This window comes from Kogia breviceps, chromosome X, assembly GCF_026419965.1.
Source record: "Kogia breviceps isolate mKogBre1 chromosome X, mKogBre1 haplotype 1, whole genome shotgun sequence".
Classification (NCBI taxonomy): domain Eukaryota; kingdom Metazoa; phylum Chordata; class Mammalia; order Artiodactyla; family Physeteridae; genus Kogia; species Kogia breviceps.
The window spans coordinates 98,348,906-98,363,388 of NC_081330.1; the positions used below are offsets into that span (position 1 = coordinate 98,348,906).

The window sequence follows — 14,483 nt, forward strand, 5'->3', positions numbered from 1 at the left end:
GGCTACTTAAAGCATACCTTTCTCTTCCAATTATGTATCTGTGTAAGGCCCTATCTTCTTCATTTACTTCAACCAATTAACACTGTAACAGATTGAATGTGTAGAAGCAGATGTGAGAATCTAGCTGTCTTCTATTAAACCAGAAATGAAAGAAATTTGCAAAATGTAAAACAATACCACTCTTCTCACTAAATTTATTTTGTTTTAGAATAAATACATAGTTATTTTTCATGAAAAATATTATTTTGGTTAACGTAATGGGTTAATTATTATTATTTTATTTATTTATTTTATTTATTTATTTATTTATTTTTTGTGGTACACGGGCCTCTCACTGTTGTGGCCTCTCCCATTGCGGAGCACAGGCTCCAGACGCGCAGGCTCAGTGGCCATGGCTCACGGGCCCAGCCGCTCCGCGGCATGTGGGATCCTCCCAGACCGGGGCACGAACCCGCGTCCCCTGCATCAGCAGGCGGACTCTCAACCACTGCGCCACCAGGGAAGCCCTATTATTTTAAAATAAATGATTTTTACATTTCTGGATTTTATTTTATTTATTTATTTATTAACATCTTTATTGGAGTATAATTGCTTTACAATGGTGTGTTAGTTTCTGCTTTATAACAAAGTGAATCAGTTATACATATACATATGTTCCCATATCTCTTCCCTCTTGCATCTCCCTCCCTCCCACCCTCCCTATCCCACCCCTCTAGGTGGTCACAAAGCACCAAGCTGATCTCCCCGTGCTATGCGGCTGCTTCCCACTAGCTATCTATTTTACATTTGGTAGTGTACGTATGTCCATGCCACTCTCCCACTTTGTCACAGCTTATCCTTCCCCCTCCCCATATCCTCAAGTCCATTCGCTAGTAGGTCTGTGTCTTTATTCCCATCTTACCCCTAGGTTCTTCATGACATTTTTTCTTAGATTCCATATATATGTGTTAGCATATGGTATTTGTCTTTCTCTTTCTGACTTACTTCACTCCGTATGACAGACTCTAGGTCCATCCACCTCACTACAAATAACTCAATTTCGTTTCTTTTTATGGCTGAGTAATATTCCATTGTATATATGTGCCACATCTTCTTTATCCATTCATCCGATGATGGACACTTAGGTTGCTTCCATCTCCTGGCTATTGTAAATAAAGCTGCAATGAACATTCTGGTACATGACTCTTTGAATTATGGTTTTCTCAGGGTATATGCCCAGTAGTGGGATTGCTGGGTCATATGGTAGTTCTATTTGTAGTTTTTTAAGGAACCTCCGTTAATTATTATTATTTTAAAATAGAAGTTTTTTACATTTCTGGATTTTATTTTATTTATTTTTTAAAAATTATTTATTTGTTTTTGACTGCATTGGGTTGTCATTGCTGCACACGGGCTTTCTCTAGTTGTGGTGAGCAGGGGTTACTCTTTGTTGGCAGTGCGAGGGCTTCTCGTTGTGGTGGCTCCTCTTGTTGTGGATCACAGGCTCTAGGTGCACGGGCTTCAGAAGTTGTGGCTCGCAGGCTCTAGAGTGCAGGCTCAGTAGTTGTGGGGCACAGGCTTAGTTGCTCCACAGCATGTGGGATATTCCCAAACTAGGGCTTGAACCCATGTCCCCTGCATTGGCAGGTGGATTCTTAACCACTGCACCACCAGGGAAGCCCACATTTCTGAATTTTAATTTTTAATATAGCTAATACTGATAGATAGAATCCCCACAAATACAATCCCTTTGGGATTCTCAATAATCTTTAAGAGTAGAAAATGGCCCTGACATCAAAAAGTTAGATAACTTAGTGGTTGCCCTAGAAATTACAGTATGCCTCCCAACTTAGAAGTTATTGTTGTCAAGTATTTGTATTTAAAATCAATCAATCCCCTCCCATTCCCCCCACAAACCCCGTCCCCTCCCGTCCCATACCTACCTCTCTCTGTCTCTGAATAGTTACTGTTTTATATGGACTCTCTCTCCAGAGTAAGACTGAGAAAATAGTTGTTTTATACAATCATTGTTCATTTAGATTCACCTACATACTTACTACATTTTATGTTTTCCATGCTTTGCTGAATCTCTGAATTTTCATTTGACTTCATTTTTCTTCTACCTGAAGAATATTCTTTTGTATTTCCTTCAGGGATAGGTATGCTGGTAGCAAATTGTCTTGGTATTTTGCTTATCTGAAAGAATTTTTTTTCACCATCATTCTCTAGATTTATTTAGTGACAAGAGAAGTTTATTTTTTATACAGTAGGTTCTTATTAGTCATCAGTTTTATACACATCAGTGTATACATGTTGATCCCAATTGCCCAATTCATCACACCACCATCCCCAACCCCCAGTGGCTTTCCCCCCTTGGTGTCCATACGTTTGTTCCCTACATCTGTGTCTCAGCTTCTGCCCTGCAAACCAGTTCGTCTGTACCATTTTTCTAGGTTCCACATACATGCGTTAATATATGATGTTTGTTTTTCTCTTTCTGACTCTGCATGACAGTCTCTAGATCCATACATGTCTCAACAAATGACCCAATTTCGTTCCTTTTTATGGCTGAGTAATATTCCATTTTATATATGTACCACATCTTCTTGATCCATTTGTCTCTCGATGGGCATTTAGGTTGCTTCCATGACCTGGCTATTGTAAATAATGCTGCAGTGAACATTGAGGTGTATACATCTTTTTGAATTAGGGTTTTCTCTGGTATATGCCCAGTAGTGAGATTGCTGGATCTTATGGTAATTCTATTTTTAGTTTTTTAAGGAACCTCGATACTGTTCTCCATAGTGGCTGTATCCTTTTACATTCCCACCAACAGTGCAAGAAGGTTCCATTTTCTCCACACCCTCTCCAGCATTTATTGTTTGTAGATTTTCTGATGATGCCCATTCTAACTGGTGTGAGGTGATACCTCACTGTAGTTTTGATTTGCATTTCTCTAATAATTAGTGATGTTGAGCAGCTTTTCATGTGCTTCATGGCCATCTGTATGTCTTCTTTGGAGAAATGTCTATTTAGGTCTTCTGCCCATTTTTTGATTGGGTTTTTTGTTTCTTTAATATTGAGCTGCATGAGCTGTTTATATATTTTGAAGATTAAACCTTTGTCCATTGATTCGTTTGCAAATATTTTCTCCCATTCTGAGGGTTGTCTTTTCGTCTTGTTTATGGTTTCCTTTGCTGTGCAAAAGCTGTGAAGTTTCATTAGGTCCCATTTGTTTATTTTTGGTTTTATTTCCATTCCTCTAGGAGGTGGATCAAAAAAGATCTTGCTGTGATTTATATCAAAGCGTGTTCTTCCTATGTTTTCCTCTAAGAGTTTTATAGTGTCCAGTCTTACATTTCAGTCTCTAATCCATTTTGAGTTTATTTTTGTGTGTGGTGTTAGGGAGTGTTCTAATTTCATTCTTTTACATGTAGCTGTCCAGTTTTCCCAGCACCATTTATTGAAGAGGCTGTCTTTTCCCCATTGTATATCCTTGCCTCCTTTGTCATAGATTAGTTGACCAGAAGGGTGCTGGTTTATCTCTGGGCTTTCTATCTTGTTCCATTGATCTATGTTTCTGTTTTTGTGCCAGTACCGTATTGTCTTGATTACTGTAGCTTTGTAGTATAGTCTGACGTCAGGGAGTCTGATTCCTCCCGCTCCGTTTTTTTCCCTAAGGACTGCTTTGGCTATTCGGGGTCTTTTGTGTCTCCATACAAATTTTAAGATTTTTTGTTCTAGTTCCGTAAAAAACGCCATTGTAATTTGATAGGGATTGTATTCAATCTTTAGACTTCTTTGGGTACTATAGTTAATTTCACAATATTGATTCTTCCAATCCAAGAACATGATATATCTCTCCATCTGTTGGTATGAACTGTAATTTCTTTCATCAGTGTCTTATAGTTTTCTGCATACAGGTCTTTTGTCTCCCTAGGTAGGTTTATTGCTAGGTATTTTATTCTTTTTGTTGCAATGGTAAATGGGAGTGTTTCCTTAATTTCTCTTTCAAATTTTTCATCATTAGTGTATAGGAATACAAGAGATTTCTGTGCATTAATTTTTTATCCTGTAACTTTACCACATTCATTAATTAGCTGTAGTAGTTTTCTGGTGGCATTTTTAGGATTCTCTATGTGTAGTATCATGTCATCTGCAAACAGTGATAGTTTTACTTCTTCTTTTCCAATTTCTATTCCTTTTATTTCTTTTTCTTCTCTGCTTGCCGTGGCTAGGACTTCCAAAACTCTGTTGAATAATAGTGGTGAGAGTGGACATCCTTTCTTGTTCCTGATCTTAGAGGAAATGCTTTCAGTTTTTCACCATTGAGAATGCTGTTTGCTGTGGGTTTGTCGTATATGGCCTTTATTATGTTGAGGTAGGTTCCCTCTATGCCCACTTTCTGGAGAGTTTTTATCATAAATGGGTGTTGAATTTTGTCAAAAGCTTTTTCTGCATTTATTGAGGTGATCATATGGTTTTTATTCTTCAGTTTGTTAACATGGTGTATCACATTGATTGATTTGCATATATTGAGGAATCCTTGCATCCCTGGGATAAATCCCACTTGATCATGGTGTGTGATCCTTTTAATGTGTTCTTGGATTCTGTTTGCTACTGTCTGTTGAGGATTTTTGTATCTATATTCATCAGTGATATTGGTCTGTAAATTTCTTTTTTGGTAGTGTCTTTGTCTGGTTTTGGTATCAGGTGATGGTGGCCTCATAGAATGATTTTGGGAGTGTTCCTTCCTCTGCCATTTTTTGGAAGAGTTTGAGAAGGATGGGTGTTAGCTCTTCTCTAAATGTTTGATAGAATTCCCCTGTGAAGAGATCTGGTCCTGGGCATTTGTTTGTTGGAAGATTTTAAATCACAGTTTCAATTTCATTACTTGTGATTGGTATGTTCATATTTTCTCTTTCTTCCTGGTTCAGTCTTGGAAGGTTATACCTTTGTAAGAGTTTGTCCATTTCTTCCAGGTTGTCCATTTTATTGGCATAGAGTTGCTTGTAGTAGTCTCTTAAGATGCTTTGTATTTCTGCAGTGTCTGTTGTAACTTCTCCTTTTTCATTTCTAATTTTATTGATTTTGAGTCCTCTCCCTCTTTTACTTGATGAGTCTGGCTAATGATTTATCCATTTTGTTTATCTTCTCAAAGAACCAGCTTTTGGTTTTATTGATCTTTGCTCTTGTTTTCTTTGTTTCTATTTCATTTATTTCTACTCTGATCTTTATGATTTCTTTCCTTCTGCTCACTTTGGGTTTTGTTTGTTCTTCTTTCTCTAGTTCCTTTAGGTGTAAGGTTAGGTTGTTTATTGAGATTTTTCTTGTTTCTTGAGATGGACTTGTATAGCTATAAACTTCCCTCTTAGAACTGCTTTTGCTGCATCCCATAGGTTTTGGATTGTCGTGTTTTCATTGTCATTTGTCTCTAGGTATTTTTTGATTTCCTCTTTGATTTCTTCTGTGATCTCATGGTTATTTAGTAATGTATTGTTTAGCCTCCATGTGTTTGTGGTTTTTACGTTTGTTTTCCCTGTAATTCATTTCTATTCTCATAGCGTTGTGGTCAGAAAAGATGCTTGATATGATTTCACTTTTCTCAAATTTACTGAGGCTTGATTTGTGACCCAAGATGTGATCTATCCTGGAGAATGTGCCGTGCGCACTTGAGAAGAATGTGTATTCTGCTGTTTTTGGATAGAATGTCCTATAAATATCAATTAAATCTCTCTGGTCTATTGTGTCATTTAAAGCTTATGTTTCCTTATTAATTTTCTGTTGGATGATCTATCCGTTGGTGTAAGTGAGGTGTTAAAGTCCCCCACTATTATTGTGTTACTGTTGATTTCCTCTTTTATAGCTGTTAGCAGTTGCCTTATGTATTGTGGTGCTCCTATGTCGGGTGCATGTATATTTATAATTGTTATATCTTCTTCTTGGATTGATCCCTTCCTCATTACTTAGTGTCCTTCCTTCTCTCTTGTAACATTGTTTATTTTAGGTCTATTTTATCTGATATGAGTATTGCTACTCCTGCTTTCTTTTGATTTCCAGTTGCATGGAATATCTTTCTCCATCCCCTCACTTTCAGTCTGTATGTGTCCCTAGGTCTGAAGTGGGTCTCTTGTAGACAAGTGGGTCTTGTTTTTGTATCCATTCAGCAAGCCTGTGTCTTTTGGTTGGAGCATTTAATCCATTCATGTTTAAGGTAATTACTGATATGTATGTTCCTATTACCATTTTCTTAATTGTTTTGGGTTTGTTTTTTTTTTTTTTTTTTTTTTTGTGATATGCGGGCCTCTCACTGTTGTGGCCTCTCCCGTTGCGAAGCACAGGCTCCAGACGCGCAGGCTCAGCGGCCATGGCTCACGGGCCCAGCCGCTCCGCGGCATGTTGGATCCTCCCGGACCGGGGCACGAACCCTCGTCCCCTGCATCAGCAGGCGGACTCTCAACCACCGCGCCACCAGGGAAGCCCTTGGGTTTGTTTTTTTAGGTCCTTTTCTTCTCTTGTGTTTCCCACTTAGAGAAGTTCTTTTAGCATTTGTTGTAGAGCTGGTTTGGTGGTGCTGAATTCTCTTAGCTTTTGCTTGTCTGTAAAGCTTTGGATTTCTCCATTGAATCTGAATGAAATCCTTGCTGGGTAGAGTAATCTTGGTTGTAGGTTCTTCCCTTTCGTCACTTTAAGTATATCATGCCACTCCCTTCTGGCTTGTAGAGTTTCTGCTGAGAAATCAGTTATTAACCTTATGGGAGTTCCCTTGTATATTATTTGTCATTTTTTCCTTGCTGTTTTCAGTAATTTTTCTTTGTCTTTAATTTTTGCCAATTTTGATTACTATGTGTCTTGGCATGTTTCTTCTTAGTTTTATCCTATATGGGACTCGTTGCACTTCCTGGACTTGGGTGGCTATTTCCTTTCCCATGTTAGGGAAGTTTTCGACTATAATCTCTTCATATATTTTCTCGTGTCCTTTCTCTCTCTCTTCTCCTTCTGGTACCCCTGTAATGCAAATGTTGTTGTGTTTAATGTTGTCCCAGAGGTCTTTTAGGCTGTCTTCATTTCTTTTCATTCTTTTTTCTTTATTCTGTTCCACAGCAGTGAATTCCACCATTCTGTCTTCCAAGTCACTTATCTGTTCTTCTGCCTCAGTTATTGTGCTATTGATTCTTTCTAGTGTAGTTTTCATTTCAGTTATTGTATTGTTCATCTCTGTTTGTTTGTTCTTTAATTCTTCTAGGTCTTTGTTAAACATTTCTTTCATCTTCTCAATCTTTACCTCCATTCTTTTTCCGAGGTCCTGGATCATCTTCACTATCATTATTCTGAATTGTTTTTCTGGAAGGTTGCCTATCTCCACTTCATTTAGTTGTTTTACTGGGGTTTTATCTTGTTCCTTCATCTGGTACATAGCCGTCTGCCTTTTCATCTTGTCTATCTTTCTGTGAATGTGATTTCTGTTCCACAGGCTGCAGGATTGTAGTTCTTCTTGCTTCTGCTGTCTGCCCTCTGGTGGATGAGGCTATCTGAGAGGCTTTTGTAAGTTTTCTGATGGGAGGGACTGGTGCTGGGTAGAGTTGACTGTTGCTCTGGTGGGCAGAGCTCAGTATAACTTTAATCAGCTTGACTGCTGATGGGTGGGGCTGGGTTCCCTCCCTGTTGGTTGTTTGGCAAGAGGAGACCCAACACTGGAGCCTACCCAGGCTCTTTGGTGGGGTTAATGGCAGACTCTGGGAGGTCTCATGCAAAGGAGTACTTCCCAGAACTTCTGCTGCCAGTGTCCTTGTCCCTTGGTGAGCCACAGCTGCCCCCCACCTCTGCAGGAGACCCTCCAACAGTAGCAGGTAGGTGTGGTTCAGTCTCCTCTGGTGTCACTGCTCCTTCCCCTGAGTCCCGATGTGCACACTACTTTGTGTGTACCCTCCAAGAGTGGAGTCTCTGTTTCCCCGAGTCCTCTCGAAATCCTGCAGTCAAATCCCACTAGGCTTCAAAGTCTGATTCTCTAGGATTTCCTCCTCCTGTTGCCGGACCCCCAGGTTGGGAAGTCTGACGTGGGGCTCAGAACCTTCACTCCAGTGGGTGGACTTCTGTGGTATAAGTGTTCTCCAGTCTGTGAGTCACCCACCCAGCAGTTATGGGATTTGATTTTACTGTGATTGTGCCCCCCTACGGTCTCATTGTGGCTTCTCCTTTGTCTTTGGATGTGGGGTATCTTTTTTGGTGAGTTCCAGTGTCTTCCTGTCAATGATTGTCCAGCAGCTAGTTGTGATTCTTGTGTTTTCACAAGAGGGAGTGAGAGCACGTCCTTCTTGCTCCACCATCTTGGTTCCTCCAGCAGAAGAGAAGTTTAGATTGGCAGTTATTTTGATTTAAGATACCTTTCCACTGTATTCTGGCATCCCCTGTTGCTTCTGAAAATCAGCTATCAGTCTAAGAGTCCATTGTTTTCACTGTTTGTGAGATTTTCTATTTTCCTTTGGTTTCCTGCAGTTTTCACTGATATGTATCTAACTATAGGTATCTTGCTTGATGTTTAGTGGGCTTTTCAAATCAATGCATTGGTATCTTTAATCATTTCTGGGTAATTATCAGCTGTTATATTTTCAGTATTGCTTCTGCTTCATTTTCTTTTCACTTTTTAAATTAAACTTCAATAAAATACATGGTGACTTTCTCACTGTAATCTTTTATGTTTCTTATCCTCACTTTTATATTTTCCATGTTTCATCTCTCCTTGCTTCAATCTGATTATCTTCTGGTTCACTAATTTTCTCTTCGACTATCTAATCTGCTCAAATTCTTAATTTTGATTTTATTTTTTCCATTCTGAAATTTCTTCTTGCTACTTTTTCATATCTGTAGTGTCACTTTTGGTGATTTCTTGTTTCTTACTGAAGTTTTTAAATTCAGCTTTTATCTCCATGGTAAGCATTGGGGTTTTCCTATGATACCAGTAAGACATACCGGAATATATTATATACCCTAGTTTTCAAAACACAGCTCTTCATGATTCCAGCCTGGGGTATAAGGTATTTTATCAGAGCCTTAGCCTTTGGTGGGCTCTTCTGAGGTGTGCCAAAGGAATAGCTCTGTCTCTCCTCTTGGATCACCCTGCTGCAAAAGAAGTTGGACCCTGTAAATCTCCATTTGAATGCCCCCTTCCACTTCTCTAGAGCTCCCCAAAAGTGAAGCCTCCTGCCTCCACAGCTGCCTTCTTTCCATAGCCCCTCCCTATCCCCAGGGCAGAAGCAGCTCTTGCTCACCTCTTTGAGCTCTAATCCTTTCTCTGTTCTCACTAGGTAGTTTTTTACTCTTTATGCTGGTGATTCTTTAATGCTTAAAATTTTTTTTTTATTTCATCCTGTCTTTGTAGTTGTTTCTGTCACCTTCAGGGGAAATGCTGGTCAGAGAAATCCAGATTTGATCTGTCCTTTACAGTGTTTCTCAAAGAATAGTTTGCAGACACATTCCAATCTACCAGCCATTTACCCCTCTATAATGAGATAAGAACCGAAATTGAGACTAAATGTCTAGAAACTGTTAGAGTAATTTGACATTGCTGTGAAATTGTAGCACAGATTTTGTATGTTTTAAAAAGTATTAGTACTTAATATACCTAAGGGGGGAAAAGCTAGTCCTTCACCACAGTTAATTTGAGAAGCACTTCTTCATACAATCAGGTACAAGTCTCCTACAAGCCTCCTCTTTCTCTGCTTTTGCAGAATACATTTTAGAGGAGGAGAAAAAAACCTTTCCTCTATACTTTTAGGTTTTATGACTGAGGCCTGCAAATTAAACTGGCAAATGACAGATAAGCAGAAGAAAAGCTTTTCATTTGCATATGGTGGGTGGAGGACATGCTCACAGAAAAAAAGTGAAAGCCACAGAGACCCAGAGGCTTATATACCATTTTAACAGTGAAAGTAAAGAGACTAGACAAGAGAAGGGGGGAGTTTGGTCATCTGGGGTTGGGGGTAAATTGTGAGAGGGTGATCAGAAAATATATGGTAAATAAGAGTTATTTAGTAAGGTTTATTACACAGGTAAGAGTAGTTTTCTTCCTGGTACATGAGAGGGGAACACCTTTACAAAAGGAAATTTCTGTTACCTTTACAAAGGGAACTTTCTGTCCTGTTTTTAGGCAGAATGGAGGAGAGTACAGCATTCTTCCTGTATCTGCTGATTTTCGATTGCCTTCAGTTCAAAATAATCCTGTGCTAAAGTGGCATATTTTGGGTGGCATATTCTGATTCCCTTCAACATACAGCCAGCCATACCTTGTGCCTCTAGACCTGTGACCTGTTTTGTTTGTTTGGAGCATTTGTTTATGGACAGTTTTTTAAAATTTTATAAGTAATTCATGTTTATTACAAAATTTTTAAAATTCAGATAGATGAAGGGGGGAGGTTAAGATCATTCATAATCCCGTCACTTTTCACAATTCAGAGTAAACCTCCCATAGTTTTTCTCTGTGTATAGTATAGAAGCATTCCCCATACTCTTCCTTTCTTCTCTGTCTCATTTACTCCCTCAGAATGGAACCAACTGAGGAAATTCAGGACATGCTTCTTGAAGCTTCTTGGCAGCTCCAGAAACACACTAAGATGGGAAGCCAAAGCAAAAAACAATAGAAGAAGCCTTATAATTGGTTTTTTTAAAGTTTATTTATTTATTCATTATTTATTTTGGCTGTGTTGAGTCTTCATTGCTGTGCGTGGGCTTTCTCTAGTTGCAGCGAGTGAGGGCTGCTCTTCGTTGTGGTGTGCAGTCTTCTCATTGTGGTGACTTCTCTTGCTGTGGAGCATGAGCTCTAGGCATGCAGGCTTCAGTAGTTGTGGCATGTGGGCTCAGTAGTTGTGGCGCACGGGCTGAGTTGCTCCGCGGCATGTGGGATCTTCCCAAACCAGGGCTTGAACCCCTGTCCCCTGCATTGGCAGGCAGATTCTTAACCACTGCGCCACCAGGGAAGTCCCATAATTGTTTTTAAAATCATATTAATCAGATAAAGTTTATCAAAGAATTAAGACATTGAACTTTTTGTTCAAGGTTATTATATTAGGATTGTATGCATTATGAATATGTATATTTTAAGTTTCTGTGATGAATAAAATTTGCATGAATAACAGTATTTTTAGTTATTTCTGTATCTCATAAAATTTAAAATTAATGGATTGCCTCTTTTACTTTAATATCAATTAATGTTGCAATTAACTAATCAAATAGCTTTAATAATAGAAAATTACTTTCACAGTAATGACTTACTTTCAGACTAAACCCTCATAGAGCATGCCGGCATGTTTTAGAAGTTCCATAGGTGGTTTTTGTTTTTGTTTTTGTTTTTTTGGTACCCCTGGTTATGAACCATTGTATTAAAAAATGTATAATAGCCTAAAGATCCCATTTATAATAGCAACTACAAATATAAAATGCCTTGGGGGGGGGTGGGGAGCCCAATAATCAATATTTGGAACTAATGTGAAGAAAACCTTAAAACTATAACTTAGAGACACGAAAGGAAATGGCGAGGCATATCATGTTCAAGGATGAGAATATTAGGAAAATGTTAATTTCTACTGGTTAATCTATAAATATAATATTATTTCAGCCAAAATATAAAAATTTTTTAGCGTTTGAGAAACTGATTTTAAAGTTCAGCTGGGAGAAAAAACTCATAAGAAAATGTTTACAAAGAATAATAATGAAATGAGACTTATTTTGCCAAATACTAAAATATACTATTGCAGAATTTAAAATGGTACGGGACTAGATACAAAAATAGTGAAAAAGAGTAGAAACCTAAAAATACCTTGATGTGTGTATATGTAAATGTAGAAATTGTCATTTCAAGTACTAGTGTTTCAGATATGTCCACGAAAAATGAGTCGGTTCATGCTGGTGATTGTAGAACAGGGCACTAAGCAGTTTCCAGTTATTTCCCACTGACTGGTTCCCTCCTTAAGTGTTGGCCTCTCACCACCTTAGTACCTTCTCCTACCCTTAAGATTTTTTCCCCCTTCCAGATCCCTCCAAAAAAGCCTTCTTCTAGCTCTAAGGATTCTTATTGCTTTATGATGCAATCAATTTAGCTCTCTCCTTTGCCTAACTCTTCTCTCTTCTAAGTTGAATAGTGCTTATCCTCACATTTCACAATTAAAAAGGAAAATGCCTAAACAAAACTGTAATTCCCTCACTATGTGTTTTTAGTATTCACAGATCAACCAACCAGCTTAAACTGCAGCCAGCTTTAAAAATAGTGCTTTTTTTCTCCCCACAACACAAACAAATGAAAAATATTCAGCCTCTCTAGTAGTCAAGGAAATGTAAATGAAAGCAATCGTGAGTGACTTTTTTTCCTCCTATCTGATTGGCAAAAATTAAAAAGAATAGTCATCCTAGTAGAGGCAAGGTAGAGGAAAGAACACTTTCACACCCACTAGTGGCAGTATAAATTGTTAAAATTTTTCCAGTAGTGTATGTATCAAAAGTATTATTGTCTGTGCCCCTTGACCTAGCAACTCTGCTTGTAGGACTTATACTACAGCAGATGATCAGGGTTGTTCACAAAGATACATGATCGTGTTCATCCGGGCTTTATTTCTGATTGTGCAAAATGGGCACTGCCATACTTCAGAGTAGACTGAGCCATCATAAAAATTATTTTGGAGAAGAATCCTATTTGAGGTTGGAAAATGCTCGTTGGCTATGAAATGAAAACTAGATAAAATTTGTAAAGCCTTGTATAAATGTGAAAGTATTTTCATTTATGTAAAACCACACCAAGATTTAAATAAACTATTCATTAAATATTTACTGTGTGCATAGTATTCTGCCAGGTTTTGGGTGGGAGTATGTTGAAAATATAAAATATACTTGTTCTTTAGGACTTCACCCTATTTTTGAACTGTTGAGCTTGAATGTGTACATTTGTTCCTTGCACACCTAGTAGGTGTAACTGTAGATAATGGAAAGAACATTAAATATAGATAGGGATTTGAATTCTGTCCCTGTAACATACTTGTCTACTCACTTAGACAACTTGTTTGAGAACGAGAAGGATGCTGACCTCATGGGATGATGATAAGAATGAAGGGAGATATAACAAGGAATGCTTTCCATGATACTTGATGAATAGTAATATTAGTTAGTAATGTTTATTAATTATTATTAATGGATTAGTTATTAATTATAGGTAATAGTAATGAATAGTTAGTTCCTTTGCTTTCCCTTCTGGAAGTCTATTTCCTCAGTATACAACGTGCAACAGGTATTTTGGTTCCTGAGCTACTAAATAAATGAATGAATGAGATACTGGATTTGAAAACACTTTGTAAGCCTTAAAGCATTATAAATTGTTAGCTAACTATTCATTAATGTATGTAATGATCTGGCAAAAGTTTCATGTATGCACATAAATATGTTTCTATGTAAGTGCTAAATGTTATAATATGGGCTATATAGAGTTGTTATAGAATTTAAGCAAAAGAAGGCCTTAATGTGGCTGGTAATCGTTGAGAGGCCTTCCTGGGGAAGGTGAGATTGGAATGGAACCTTGAATTAAGGTAGGTTTTGAATGTGAGAAACAATATATGCAGAAGTGTGTAGCAGAAAAAGAAAAAAAATGGTATATTCAGGGAATAGTATAAGACTAATCTGTGTAGAGAGTGAGTTATTCTTAAAAAGTCATTAGACAGGGTAGGTAGAAGAAGCAAGGTATGGCTGAGACAACAGGAAGCCTTACTGATCTGGTGAGAAATAGAGAACCATTTTAAGTTTGGAGGCAAGATAGTAACCCTGCGTCACCAGCACATCAGTGTGTTAGAGTATGTTTGTAGCAGTTAACTTTGGTATTAGAAGTATAAACACAAATAAATTATGGATTAGCTAATTATTTTTTTCCTTTCACAGTATATAGCTTGAATTCCCTTTTAGTGGTGGGAACTATAGCTAAATGTTTTAGAATTGTTGTATTCTTAAAATATTACATGACGTGACTAGATACAGTTTCGGAATTTGATTCAGAAATATGCCACAACCCCCAACATTGCCCTTTTCTGAGACTTTTTGTTGTGATAACCTAAAAATTTATAGGCAGTTTCCCACACTTTATGTTATTTGATGCTACCATTTGCTTGTTCTTCCTTTTTTTTTCCCCTGTAGATTTTCAGTGTTAAGATGGTTATAATTTCATTTATAATTTGTCTATTTTTCATCAAAAGAAAGGAGATTTAAATAATTTATTATAATCTTTAGCTGTAAGTCAATTAAAAACTTAGTTACAATGTATTTACTTTCAATGTTTTCTTCCTAAAATTTTTTCTTTCCTTATTTTCTTTTTCACATTTTTCTACAGTATGGATGGAGCGGATCTGTGTTTTGAAATCGTAAAACGAGCTGACGCTGGTTTTGTATACAGTGAAGCTGTGGCCAGGTATGTAATTTGTATGAACTCCCCAGAAGTAAAGGTAGAAGTAAAAGAAGGAAATGACAAGGAAATCACA

General features: G+C 37.7%; 1 protein-coding gene across 19 annotated transcripts in view; it reads left to right on the plus strand.

Annotated features, from left to right (window-relative positions):
- The window catches only part of CASK (calcium/calmodulin dependent serine protein kinase), a 401,244-nt gene that overhangs the window by 193,623 nt on the left and 193,138 nt on the right, over positions 1 to 14,483 (plus strand). For 18 of the 19 annotated variants that reach the window (XM_067022830.1, XM_067022831.1, XM_067022834.1 and 15 more), the window contains exon 4: positions 14,336 to 14,413. The exons of the other annotated variant lie outside the window; for it this stretch is intronic. In XM_067022830.1, the coding sequence (XP_066878931.1) occupies positions 14,336 to 14,413 (78 nt within the window). The remainder of the gene's footprint in view (positions 1 to 14,335; positions 14,414 to 14,483) is intronic. 19 annotated transcript variants of the gene reach the window in all.